General features: G+C 31.6%; 1 protein-coding gene across 1 annotated transcript; it reads left to right on the forward strand.

Moving 5' to 3' along the window:
• The first annotated feature begins 136 nt into the window (after positions 1–136).
• LOC131846574 (mothers against decapentaplegic homolog 4) lies at positions 137–13483 on the forward strand. The gene is made up of 14 exons (XM_059195910.1): positions 137–261; positions 627–865; positions 1217–1391; positions 2306–2509; positions 2742–3185; positions 3828–3947; positions 4574–4788; positions 6935–7013; positions 8431–8561; positions 8886–8977; positions 9311–9479; positions 9873–9999; positions 10680–10824; positions 11368–13483. The coding sequence occupies exons 2-14, from the start codon at positions 629–631 to the stop codon at positions 11435–11437; spliced, it is 2208 nt and encodes a 735-aa protein (XP_059051893.1). The 5' UTR covers positions 137–261; positions 627–628; the 3' UTR covers positions 11438–13483.
• Positions 13484–14921: the final 1438 nt, after the last annotated feature.

A 14921-nucleotide genomic window follows, 5' to 3' on the forward strand; every position in this document is an offset into this window, starting at 1 on the left:
ACCGCTCTGTGCACAAAAAAGTGGATATTGTGCGGTAACTTTATTTTGGCAAGACATACTGCAGCTGTTATATTCTGTGGTATAATCTTTCCAATCTGTGGTCTACATTGTGTCATTGTCTATGCACTTTCAAAATGTCGCTTCTGTTTTGGTATCATCTTGCTATAAGAAATTAAATTTCATAGTTTACTCATGATTTTGCGAAATAGTAGTTATAATTACGAACATAAAAAGTGGAACTGATATTCACCTAACCATCCGGTAAGTCCTTTGATGTCACTACTGTTACATTACACAGGTTTCGTTAATGATTAATTATTTGATGAATTAATCGTTTCTTTTTATTATTAATTCCGTAATTAATATCATGATACTTGTTTAACAACATAATTGTAATGTACTTAATACAATTATTATTTTACCCAGATATATTCGTTATTCTAATATCGTTCAAAATTATCAGCAAGCATTTAATATATTTTCTTTTATTACCTATAACTTTTAGATTGATATCAGTTTTTATTCCTGAGTTGCTAAGTCGTACTTATTATGTTCGAATTATGAGTGAGAGTATTGACAGTGCAATGCAGAACATAACAGCATTATATTGTTATTAAATGTTTTAGCCATGAACACTACAGCACCAACTTCGGCAGATGCATGCCTGAGTATTGTCCACTCATTGATGTGCCACAGACAGGGTGGGGAGAGTGAGAGTTTCTCAAAACGTGCCATTGAGTCACTTGTTAAAAAGTTGAAGGAGAAACGGGACGAGTTAGACTCATTGATCACAGCCATAACGACTAATGGTGCACATCCTAGCAAATGTGTTACAATACAGAGAACATTGGATGGCAGATTACAGGTATATTACAACTTCAATACTTTTGTTTAGAAAATAAGAAATATATAAAATTTATTGTCATGTTTCATTATAATTAGCATATATTAAAATAAAGTAGAGTTACAATAAAAACAGTTATTGTATTAAATTTTTAACAAATTAATTTACCATTTCTAGAAACAAATAATTTACAATTTATAGATTGTATTAAATAGTTTAATTTAATATTGCGTTGATATAAGGCAAATATTCTCCGCAGGTTTTCTCAATGCCCATCCATTCTCAATGTATATAGAAAGAGTTATTTATTTATTCTTTAATTAATTTGCAGATATATTTAAATTTATCTGACATTACTCCTGTTCTCTGCAGGTGGCCGGTCGTAAAGGATTTCCTCATGTTATATATGCTCGTATTTGGCGTTGGCCAGATTTGCATAAAAATGAATTGAAACATGTTAAGTTTTGTCAGTTTGCATTTGATTTAAAATGTGATTCAGTTTGTGTGAACCCCTACCATTATGAAAGGGTTGTGTCACCTGGTATAGGTAAGTTTTATATTGTACTTCTCCCATATATAACTTTTGTCTATAGCTGTGATATACTTATTGAGAGATAAAACATATTTCTTACACTATATGGGATAGAAAATGTATATTTATGTATAATTTCATAGTAATGGGCTAGACTGTTAAATAATTAAACACTTTTTATACTTTACTCATTGATTATAAAAATATTAGAGATTGATAAAAATATTAAGGATTCAGTGACAATAGAATATAGTATACATTAAAGTAATTGTCCAAACAATAATAAAAAAATGTGGTAGTCTTATATCTATACCTAGGCAATTTTCTTATCTGTGACTTCTTAAATTCCCTTGGAAAAGGTAAATGACTTCAGCTTTCTAGTAGTATGTGTATCTAGTTTTTTAATACACTTTATTATTGATATGATGTAAATTATATAAATAAGTATGTTGAATTGAATATAATATAATAATGTTTGGTGAATTTGTTAAAGTCGATTTATGCAATTATTTATGAAAAGCATACCGTTAAGTGTAGTAATTTCTTTCAATGTTACAAATTGCAAGTAAAATATTAGGATTTAGGGAACCCTATTTTACAGGTTATTGTGTGGAGAACGAGTTTGTAGACTAGGCTAGGCACAGCTGTGCAGTCTATCCTTTGTCTACTTACTGACTTTGTATAGAAACTGGATATGCATTCAGACAATTTTTTCCCATGTACAATAATGAATAGTAACAGTGAATCCCCATCATGTTCACAGCAAAGAATTTATAATAAATATTATTGATAGGTTTGTATAAGTTATAAGCCTATTCCGCATACACAAGGTTATGAGATGTTTCCTATATTATGAATCTTATTCCTATATGATTAAATCAATAGTTTATGTTAAGACAAAATTATGACTACATCTTAAATCTTTCTAGATTTATCTGGTCTAACACTACAATCAGGCCCCAGTAGGTTGGTAAAAGATGAATACACTGCAGGCCTTAGTGGAAATGGAATGGACATGGACACTGGTGAACTGGTGACCATTCAGCATCATGCTACCAGCCCACGTCATCATCACACCACAATACCACACCATCAATTCCAGACCACCAATATAATTATTAATCAAGGACAAAGTAAGAAAATTCCATTAAAACCACTGTCTTGTGATTTCAAATTGGTTCTGAAGTAGATCGTTTCATTAAATTAATGATGAATACTACAATGAAATATTTACATAAATGAATGAATTAATAAATGTAACTGAATGTTTAACTAATTCATCATTGATTTAATATTGGGATTTTTGTATATTATCTTTTTATTTGCAATGCATGCTAATTTTGTTTTGCGTTTCCGTGTCACTAGCGCCAGAGAGCGTTCAGAACATGTTTTCGACCCACGGGCCGCGGCCGACCATCCGACCGGCTGGGGCCCCGCCACAGTTGGCCCCACAGATGGTACACTCGCCCGGCGCCCCGCAAATGATCTCAAGCCATCCAAGCGGAGTTCAGATGTCTTCACAACATGTGATGCCAGGAACACCTCAAATGGGTCCAGGCACTCCTCAAATGGGTCCAGGCACTCCTCAGATGGGGACAAACGTGCCGCAGATGGCGTCGCCTCGCATGGCGTCAGCCCCCACTCAAATGTCGCCGGGCACTCCTCAGATGCCAAATATAAGCCAAGGAATGTCCATCCAGAATTCTCAGCAGATGGTTATGGGACAGCAAAGGACTATAGTTCCTAAACTAGAACCGCCTGATACAATGGACGCGCGGGCTATGTGGCTACCAAAAAGAATTAATCATTGTAAGCTTACTCATTTTTTTTTTGCACCATTTATTTCATTGAATCACTTTTGTTTTCCTAAGTTGTCAATGTATACAGGCTTTTTAAAATTTTACAATAAGATATCAAAGGATATTCTGTTATTTCCTTTAAATAAAGTTTAAACTTCTGATAAACATACTTACTGGGCAAATCTTTATTACTAACTAAACAATTTCTTAAATGACAATGAGCATGTATAGTTATTCATATACAGGATTATCATATAATGTTGCATAGTTACATAGACACCTAAATAAATTTTGGTCAACTAATTGGCATTAATAAAAATAATTCTCAATAAATATTAACACAATTAACAGTGACTAAAATATCTTACATAATAAATGATTTTTAAATTTGAATAAGAAGAAATCATTACTAAACTTAGAAGTGGTTGTTCAAACCATGATATATAATGATGTCGAGTAAATACATATATATTTTTTTATATTTATGAAATAGTCAATTATATAATGGATATACTTTTTTAACACTACCATATCTACTACCAACTACTGGAGGGTGAACTCAAATTCAGAGAACTGTAATTTCCATAAATTCCTCTGTACATTACAATAGTAGGTTTAAATTTATGTAATTAAATAGCCTTTATAATTTCAGCTACAATGCCAGTGAGCATGTCACCAGGCGGTACAACTCCACTAATAGATGGCACAACTACTACGTTTTTCACAACAGAACAAACTACCACGGAAACTCAGTTGACACAAACTTTACCAGGTAATTAGTTAGTACCGATTTTTGTAAATATTTGTTTATATCACATCAAAAAGTTGCCTGTAATGGGCGACTTTTTGATAGCCTATACACCGTCTAATATATTCTATACTGGGTTGTAGTAATTAGTCCTATGCTTAATTTATGAAATGTCTATGGACGGGCAGAGGCTGTGGTTAATAGTATTTTATTTTAATATAATTTCCAAACAAGAACTGAAATGAATTTTAAAGTTACAATGCATAAGGTCTATTTGGATTAAAAACGAATGTCATTACAATAAAGAATAACTTAATAGTGCCGGTTTGCACAACGCCATCTAGTGAGCAGTAGACAACCTTTTAAAATTTATTTCTTAAGTAAAACCTGAAATTAACTTTGAAGTTATAACTTCAAGGTTCAAAGTTAATTTCAGGTCTTAGTTAAGAAATAAATTTTAATAAAATATATTTATGAGGGTCAACCCATTATTGGAAACACAGCTGACGTTCAATAGGCTTTTAATGCGGTTAATGTAAATATTGCTAGCAATGGAGCCACTGCTACCAATTGTTTTCATTATTTACAATCCCCTTCCTAGAACTAGAACATCTAGACCCAACCCGAGTTTTTATATGTTATATTTGCAGTAGCAGCGGTGTCTGTGGCAGCGGCGACGGTGGGTGCGGTGGCGGGCGTGGGTGCGAGTGTGGCGGCGGCGAGCGTGGGCGTGGAGGTGACTCAGGCGGCGACCCCGCAGCCGCAGCAGAACGGGTTCAGTGCCGGCGGCAGCCCGGCGCCTCAGCCCAGCCCAGTACCGCACCGCACGCAACATCAACAAGGTCTGGCTAAACCTAAAATTCATGTCCTCACTTAGTTTTAGACTTTGCTAAAGTAGAGTAGGTTACGTACACATGTATTGTAAGATTTAATATATACAGCCAATAATACATTTCAATAATTTTCTTATTATAATTTGCCCTGATTATAACCACGGGTCTTTACCCTTACCCTTTACCAGATAGGCAGGGGATCGTCTTTTAAAAAAAATGTTTAGAGATAGGAAATTGACTTCGATCCCGTGACCCTGAGAGGTTTTAGACGGTAGGAGTCCGGTATCCGTTAGCATCCCCCTGGCTGGCGGAACTCCATTACGGATTTCCCACGTAAAAAAAGGTTTATTAATTGGTGGCTAACGGTATACGCTAACAAGACACCAATGGAGTATGATAATATGAGCAGTTTGTATATATATATATATATATGGCTCAAAATCACCAAGGTGGCAAATTCCAAGTTCTGTTTTATGATGAATTTACCTAGCAGCTATTACTTTGATGATCAGCCTAAATGATCCATAAACTTATGTTTAAACAATATTTACGTTGGCAGAGCATGGAATTGATTACAACTCTTGTAATTTTATTTTTAAAGAGACCTATCGCTGAAAAAAATCATTACGGGAACGTTTTTGTAAGGTTTATAATAATATTAAAATATAACATAAGTATTTATTTTTTTCCTTATTCAATAGCGGATATATGTTGCTATCATAGAAATTAAAGAAATCTAATGAAATTACCAATAAAGACGTTAGAAACAAAATATTGTGCAAATGGGTGATATTTGATTTTTTTTTAAATTATCTAAATATGAGATAGATGTGTCTTGTATATTAATTAACATGCTCTAGGTATGAGAAGTTCGTCATATTTTAATATTATTAGAGCTTTTTTTAAAATATCTAGAATAATCATGTATTATCTGCGAGTTTGGGATGTTCCCGGAAGGGATGGAGAATGATGATATGACGATATAGAACAATTTAGGGTTAAAAATCATGAGCAATGTTTTTGGAACATCATACTTATTTATTAATTTTTGCATAAGGACACGTAATTCCAAACCGCAACTTAAAACAATTTACAGTCTTTTAATAACCTGGGTGATTAGAAAGTTTTAATAATCATATTAAACTTTTTAAAAGAAAGTTTTAATAATCATATTAAACTTTTATTACAATGGCAATAATCTTTTATTCCAATGTAAATAAATCAAACCATCTAAACATTATACTTATTATTTTTTAGTCATTATATACACAGAATTTTGATATCGGTTTCAGAATCAATGTATGGTTCGTTTCTTTGGAAAAAGTCAATTGAATCAGTTTATCTCCACAGTTTGTTCGCTAACACATTTTTGGTGATCCTCTCTTTGGAATTTTTTCATAAAATACACGCTTTTCTTTTAATTGTGTCAGTACTTCGTTGAATAAGAGATTTTTGCGCACTTTAGGTGGTTCAATGACATTTTAAATCAATTTCAATTGCTGTAACTGTTGTTGGTACCTGAACTAATACATCGTTCTTTTTTTCACAATAATGCCTTCTTAGTCTTTTCTTTAAAGTTTTATATTTACATTTTATGTTAGGAAAAACTTGTTGTTTTATTTTATGCGGCTATCCTTCAGAACAATTTTTCTTTCCGTTGTTTTTCTCACAAAAACCGTTCTGCAATAATATATTCGAATCTGGACAAAGTATTGTTTAGGGATAGATATTGCCTTCCTTTCTTCAGTGGATATATTTTTTATTTTGCTTTACAGAGATAAATATGATTTCATCAATGTTTTTAATTCGTCACAGCTTTTTTTCTAAAACAAGCTCCATCCTTGCCCTTTTTATTACTCTCTTTCACAATCATCTTATTTAAAAATATTTTGTAATGGATTGGATCTCCCATTGTCATTCCATATTCTTATTAACTTGCTATTTCGGACGTTTCTTTATTTTTTTTTCAGAGTTCATATTGCTAAATAACATTAAACATATATTAAACAATATGTTAGTAACATACTGAATTGATTAACCGTTAGTAATAATCGTGCGTTTATTTAAACAGTCATTTGGGAACGTCATCATGGTTTCGAGAACCTCTCCGTCAACTTCGGAAACGGTCCTGAAATGATCGTTCCCGAAATGACTTTTTTAAATAAATGCCTTTTTTAGATCGCAGTAATCTTTGACATCATGTTTGGTTTTATTATTGTAAAATATTTGAGATTACTATTTGCTATAATGTCACTACGTAAGTTAATATTGAATTGTGGTATGATGACGTATTGATGTACGCTCTATAAATATTTATGATACTTATTTTCAATTGTTTTGGCAAAAACGAAAGACGACAACCGTTTGTTTGAGTTTATATATATATAAAAAACAAAATTTATATATAAATCACAAAATTGCGTTCACTGAAATGATATATGCGGGACACAATATATTGACTTGATTTATCTTTAATTTCTTTCTTCTTTAGTAATTAATTAATTGATTTGTATATAAATTTAATAGTAAGAAAAACATTTAAAACTTATTTTATTTTATTAATATTTTCAACGTTAGTTTTTGAAGATTTCATATACGGTTTCGAATATTATTTTTATACTATTATATTTTAATATTAATAAATATTATTATAAAAAAATATAATTTAAAATAGTTAAGTAATATTTACAATATCAATTTGTTTAAAAACACCAAATATTAAATTTTATTTGCTGATAACCAGATTCTTACAAGGGTTGATTTTGAGCCATATATATATATATTTTATAAATAATATTAAGTTTGATCATCATATTGATATTATTACTACTAAGGCATACAAATGTCTTGGCTTTATTATGCACCGCCGCCACCGCTTGCTCATCTTTTCGCAATCCTTGTGATCTTCTGTATACTTTGCATATTTTAAAGAATACTCGAATTTGGTTCCTGTGCGTCTGGTCTGGCCCCAGCACCAAAAATATAAGATCAAATCGAATCCGTTGGCAGAATAGCGGAGTTTATGAAATTTCTTAACTACAGATCTTTTACGTCTTCTTCCTCATATGTAAAAGTCAAAAAATCACACAAATGCTGGTTCATTGGATATAATAGACTTTTTGTAATGCTACACAGACCAATATCTTTTATATGATATAGTGAATGGGTCACATTAATTGTCGGAAGTTTGCTTGATAGCTAATAATATTCACTAGTCAAAACAACGCACAATGTGTTAAAAATTTCTAAAGTATACTTCGACAATCCAATGATAATTTCAACTGTGTCCTATCTAATAATACATCGTTTGCGTCACAATAATGCCTTCTTCGATAAAGGTACTACACAACACAAAAACATTTGTCAAAATCGGCTCCAGAGATTACCTCTTATAACTTCACAAATTTTACCTCTTAATAATATATACATATTAGGACAAAGAAGGGAGAGATATTCAGTGGATATACAGCAATAAATATAGTTTACTCTTTAATTCGTCACATTTGCACACAAGACTTGTTACTTAGCAACAAGAATACTTATTTTAAATGTAATGGATTATACTTTTCATTCCATAATCAATGTGCCTAACAGTACAGTTTAATTTTTAGAGTTCAGTAAATACTTTTATGTAGTGTAAATATTTTATACTAAATTCGTTTTGATTTCGACAGTTAATGGCAACCCTGGTGGTCTGCTCTCCAGTCAGCCGGCGCCTGAATACTGGTGTTCCGTGGCATACTTTGAACTCGACACGCAAGTTGGAGAAACATTCAAAGTACCTTCAAGTAGACCTAATGTCACTGTAAGCTAATATTGAATTGTGGTTATGATATGTATTAATTTATGATACTATTTCAACTAGGTATAAGCATTTTTGTGAGTTTATATATATACAGAACATATATATATATATATATATATAAATATTAAAGATAATATATCATGAGGTATATGTATATTTTCTTCTAATTATTACAGAAGTATATAAATTAATACAGAAGTATTGTCTTTAATTAATAATTATCATGTAAATTAATGTAATTTCATATACAGGATTTCAATATTATTTTTATACTATTATAATTAATATAGATAAAATTATTATAATTTAAAAAAAATTGTACAGGTGGACGGTTATGTGGATCCATCTGGTGGTAACAGATTCTGTTTGGGAGCACTTAGTAATGTTCATAGAACAGAACAGAGCGAGCGAGCAAGGTGAGTATTATATATATATGTATATATTAAAAAAAATACGTACAATACATTTTTTTCTCTTCTTTATCTAAATTTATAAGATACCTTATAATATAACTCTGCAAGGTCTGCAGTGATTTACATTTCAATTTAGTGCAAAATTAGAAATGAATTACATTGGCATCAATCCATTCACAGTTTATAAACAGGTTAATATGAGTTACTCAATGCGACAACAAAAATGATAAAACGAAACATATACTAATATTACCAAGAAACTAAACTAGTATAGTTTTTAATTTTAATTTTGTATATATTCATATGCCACTTGAAGAAACAAACATGGTTCCGCAGATTGCACATCGGTAAGGGCGTGCAGTTAGACCTGCGCGGCGAGGGCGACGTGTGGCTGCGCTGCTTGTCGGACCACTCAGTGTTCGTGCAGTCGTACTACCTGGACCGGGAGGCGGGCCGAGCGCCCGGCGACGCCGTCCATAAGATATACCCCTCCGCTTGCATAAAGGTGACTAGAGGTTGCATGTGCCAGTGGGCCTCGCAAGGCCCGCGGTTGTTGCTGATTTTTTTTGTGGTGAAGGTTTTCTTTTTTTCGAATAGTCTTAGTTAGCAGAAACATGTTTGTTTCCATACTAGTGAGGTTAATAGCTTTCTTAATTTTTTTAATAACTTTCTAATTTCTAATTTTTCTAGCCTCGCACGGTGTAAACATTTTTGTTCATGAGTATGATTGTTTATATGATCTGGATGTTTTCTATGTATATTATGTATTATTTACAAAAAGAATGTAAGTATTTATATCAGTTGTCTAGTACCCATAACACAAGCTTTACTTACAGTGGAACTGATGGCACTGTGGTCATTGTCTAGTGTTATTTATTTATTTAATCGTGTGGTCCAGGTGTTCGACCTGCGGCAGTGCCACCGTCAGATGCAGAACCAGGCAGCCACAGCGCAGGCGGCCGCCGCCGCACAGGCCGCAGCAGTCGCCGGACATATTCAGCCACAACACGCCGGCATCAACAAGTGTGAGTACACCGCACTTGTTACCTGTTTGTAAAATCACTTTTATTATTAATACAGTTAAACGTGTTTTAACACGAATAATTTTATGGTTGATAAAGTATTTACTGAAACGTAAAAACCTTTACTTTTGGGTTCTTTCTACATTTCCGATAGCTTGGTCCCACATTCATAATAGCCTTCTGGTGTCATCAATAAACATATATGGTCACCTACCACTTTCATTAAAAGAGGATAAAAATTATAGATCTCTTAATTACCTGATTACCTCTCAACATTTTGACTAGGTTGGTCCTACATTCAAATAGTCTTCTGTTGTCATCAATAAACATATATAAACGCCTACCACTTTCAGTGAATGAAGATAAAAATGATAAAAAATCTATAGATCTTGTTAATTAGATATTGTTAATTAAAAAATGTTATTATACTATTTCAGAATATTAAGTGACATACTTAATTAAATATTATACAACATTATTAATTCAATATATATAGGTATATATAGTTTAAATTTTTTAATATTTAAGTGAATTAGATATTTTTTATATATACAATTTTATAATGTTACAATGAACTCGTCCTCCTCTATTTCTCTCCGTCCTTGTAAGACCATTAGTATATATAAAAGCACATTGCTGTATCTTATGTTATATCCTAAAAAGTATATAAATTAATGTGTTAGGTCTAACAGCGGCGGCAGGTATAGGAGTGGATGACCTTCGGCGGCTGTGCATAGTGCGGTTGTCGTTCGTCAAGGGCTGGGGACCCGACTACCCTCGAACATCTATAAAGGAGACACCATGCTGGGTCGAGGTTCACCTACACAGGTATGCTAAACTACATTGAATTATATATTTTACTGAATATACGATGGGAAGTGACAATCTTCGCCATCGCATTTAATATTGGCAGTAACACAACGCTAGAGAAACACTTTGTTATATTTTTGGATCCCTGTTCAAGTAATATTTAATATACATTTGTGTACATCTAGTAAGCTTCACTTAGAATTTTTATATTAATTTCCTTCCAAACATTATTTACAATTTTTTTTATGTAACAAAATTGGCAAACAAGCCTGTATGTGTGAACAATAATACGGACATCACATTATCATGTGACAACCTTCATACCTCTCCTTTGCTGCCACTTCAGAGGACTAAGATGCCTTTTATCATGTAAATTCAGTGCTTAATTGTGCCCTACAACCAAAATATAGTTTACAGAGAAAGCTACTTGTGGGCTAACAGGTGGGACCACTACAAGTACACATTCTACCTCTACCAAAGTTATAAAAGAATGGAATTCCGAATATCATAGATAAGTTTGACGTATAGTAATATAGTGTTAGTATACATGTCATTTTCCAGAGCATTACAACTGTTGGATGAGGTGCTACATACAATGCCGATTGATGGACCCCGGAACAACATCGAGTAGGAGTTGATCGGCTTCTTTTGAGGCCTTCGAGCGAACACTCATAAGACTATATGTGCAATTTTGTGGACGACCAGTGTCGCTGTGAATGGATAGTGAGGATTGATATGAAGTGCCAGTTAGTGAAGTTTGGTTGTGTATATGTTAATTAAAGTGCAGTATATTTGTGTAAAAGGATTTAAATTATATATTAATATATACAGCAAAATGTAAAGTGAATAATTCACTCGATACTGTATCAGTGTGAGGGAGACAGAATATCTGTTCAAGTAGTCTCGCTCATTGCTAATATGAATATTTTTCGAGTACTTGCTTATCAGATCAGATATCTACTTAACAGAAGATATTTTTATTAACTTTTCGAGCGCTTCGCTATGCGCTAGTTCCTTGTAATACAACCTTTTGATGTTGCCATAACTTTTATCTTAAGTTTTCTAATTTTATTGATTTTTTATATGTTAGCTGAAACTGTTACAAATAGAGCCTATAAAAAAACTAAATAGAAGATATTGATGCCTAAGCTACCAGTGTCAAGTTATAGTCAGTAGCATTTGATAGATAAATGCCGAAGGGTTAATCTGAAAATAATACTAAATATTCAGTAACTATCTTCTATACCTCTCTGTATAGACAACAACATAAAATTTATTTTGCATATTAAATGTAACTGTCATAATATTAAGTAGTAAGTAAATTAGGAAATTTCGTTTCAGCTATAACTTTAATAACAGCAATTTTCTTACAAATTTTATAAATAAAATCAATTAATACAATTCTAAGAATAAAGTTGAATATGAAATGGCAGGAACAAGAATAATTGAGGTTTAGATATTAGTAAAATATGATGGATTCTTTTACATAAATATACTACATATATACATTTAGTATGTGCCATCGTACACGAGTTTTTAAGACGGTGCATGTTTAATTCACCATGGTTTGGTTTTGGGAGTACACTGCATAATACGGTCTGTTGGATAAAATATTGGTATGGAGATATCAGTGTACTTGCAAAGCAGAAATATATATAATCCAGATATTTAATATAAAAATAAATGAACAATTGTAAGTGCAGTTAATATTTTCTTAAATATTACAGTAACCTTATTTTTTACATGTTACATATGTTTTTATATAGAATTTAATATTATATATGACAAAAAGAAAAGAAGAGATTTATTCTTTATTAATGTCTAGGATTTGGTATACACATCACAAAGTGACTTATTGTTTAGTTTTAAAAAGTGGTTATTTACATTTGTTTGCCATAGACTTGCATTTATGATATTTGTTTTAATTTAAAAAATATATTTTCAATTTCGGCCTCGTCTTCCAAATTGTTTCTTTTTGTTTCGTCTTCCAGAAGACTGCTGGAGTTTTATTGTTTGGAATTGGTATTGATAGATCGTTAAGTATGGGATTTGACAAACATTGCACAGTTTAAAAAATTGTATCGCTCGAGAATAAAAAAAGGTGAACTGATGATTTATGTCTTGTGTTTATTTATACTAACAACTAAATAGATACAAATAGTAAGTATTAATGTAAAATATAGTTATATAACACTATTGAGATGGAATAAACATATATAAAGGGATCTCACTAAAATATTTTCACAAAACAAATTAAATATTAATATGTAAGGTAATTAGTATATTTATAACGATTATATGTAATCGCGTCGGATTTCTGTTTGCTCACGAGTCTGAGTTAGACGGTTCCATAAACAAATGATATACGAATTTTACTAGCAGCGATACCAAATTAAGGCATTTTTGTACTAAAATAATATAGATTAAATATAACAAGACATAATTACGGTTCAACTTGAAAGAAGCCAAATGGGATAGCTTTTCTTTGTAATATAAGTTTAAATATGTTAGTTGTATGTTAAGAGGTTAATTTATATTAGTAGTAAGCGTGTAGGTCGCGGGTTCGAGTGACGGCGCATGGGCGAGGCTGTTTTTTTGTTAGTTTGATGTGCCTGATTAGTGGAATTGCATGAATCACTGTCTAAATATTTTAGTTGCACCCGTTCGGCCGGCGGTCGGGATGACGTCAATTTGTTTCAATGTTACCTTGCAGTAACTGTATTGCCGAATATATAAAGTATGATCTAAACATTTCGGTTTGTTTATAAATGTATGTTATCTCAATAAATTGGCAGTGAATTTGATAATTTTGTAAAATAATATACTATTCTATAATTTATTATTGTTATCAACTCCAACGCTCTGGTGTATAGAAGAAGCGTGTGTTTAAATTCCATAAACTTATTCAGTAAAAACACGTTTTAATATCATATATAAAGTATGCTTTAACGTGCATTTTTTTAAAGCAGTTGTATTGGTTTGCTTTATACACGCATGATAACGATATGTTAGTTACTTCCTTACTACTTTTGTATTATAATTACTTAAAGTAAGTCTGCTCTATGTTTACCATATATTTTTGACAAATGTTTCAGTTTTATAATTGGATATTATTTTATGGAATTGATCACAAAAGTATAATTCATTAATAAAAATTATAATGAATCTTAAATGAAATAAAAGAAAATATAAGAATGATAACGAAAATGATTTCACTTTTTTCTTTTATGTTGTGATAGTATTTTATTTTTAATAAAGGTGTGATATTACTTTTTCGTCCTAAAAATTGACTCGTATATTTAATTTTTAGGACGAAAACGCAGAGTTCATGCAATTTAACTAAGTTGTTTAGATGATCTGTGATGTGCTAACAAAACTGTTTAATTAAGGCATGCGCGTAACCGTTGGACCGTTTGAAAAACTTTAATATATTAGAAGTCACGTGCACACCCAATATTTTTGGTGAATGTTTAGAGTTTAGTTGTAAGTATAAAGTGACGTATTTTGTGTACGGTATAGATTTTTGATATACATAAGATGTATTCATAAGGGTATGGTGTTGAAGTTTGGTCTCTACAATATGACTTGTATCTAGTTTGTTCAAATGACATAGTTTTTGTTAAGTTAATAGTTGCTGTGGTTGCGTGGTATACCTGGTACGCCTGTAAAATTTGCAACGAAAAAAATAAATAAATATAACATGAGCTTATAAGTAAACATAAAACTATACAAAATAATTTTTATACGTTATTAATTGGCATAATGAATTGCTGGTTGAAGTCAAAAGCTATTTAATAGAAATCGTTTTAAAGAATAAATCTACACCGGCTTCTCTCTCCGTCTTGTAGTTGAAAAGTGTCTTAATCATAAGGATACGAAAAGAACATCAGAACTTTACGACATTTTTTTTGTATTGATATAAATACTGACTTCGCGAATTTGCTTGTTTCTATTTGAAATTCAATATATTTCAATCTATGTCTGTCCTCGTGGTATAATCTATCTTCATGCTAAATTTGATCTGTTTATCCGTTTAGTCGTAAAGATAGAAAAATGTACTATTGCATTTATAATATTAGTATGCATTTGTTTTTTCAAGATTGGACAATTTATAG

The sequence above is a fragment of the Achroia grisella genome, unplaced genomic scaffold, assembly GCF_030625045.1.
Source record: "Achroia grisella isolate CSIRO2021 unplaced genomic scaffold, CSIRO_AGI_Agris_v1 utg511, whole genome shotgun sequence".
NCBI lineage: Eukaryota > Metazoa > Arthropoda > Insecta > Lepidoptera > Pyralidae > Achroia > Achroia grisella.

Coding starts and splice junctions, on each gene's coding strand:
- LOC131846574 (XM_059195910.1), top strand. CDS start 629: ATGAACACTACAGCACCAACTTCGGCAGATGCATGCCTGAGTATTGTC. Junction 2,510..2,741: donor AATTATTAATCAAGGACAAA/GTAAGAAAATTC, acceptor CCGTGTCACTAG/CGCCAGAGAGCGTTCAGAAC. Junction 10,825..11,367: donor GTCGAGGTTCACCTACACAG/GTATGCTAAACT, acceptor GTCATTTTCCAG/AGCATTACAACTGTTGGATG.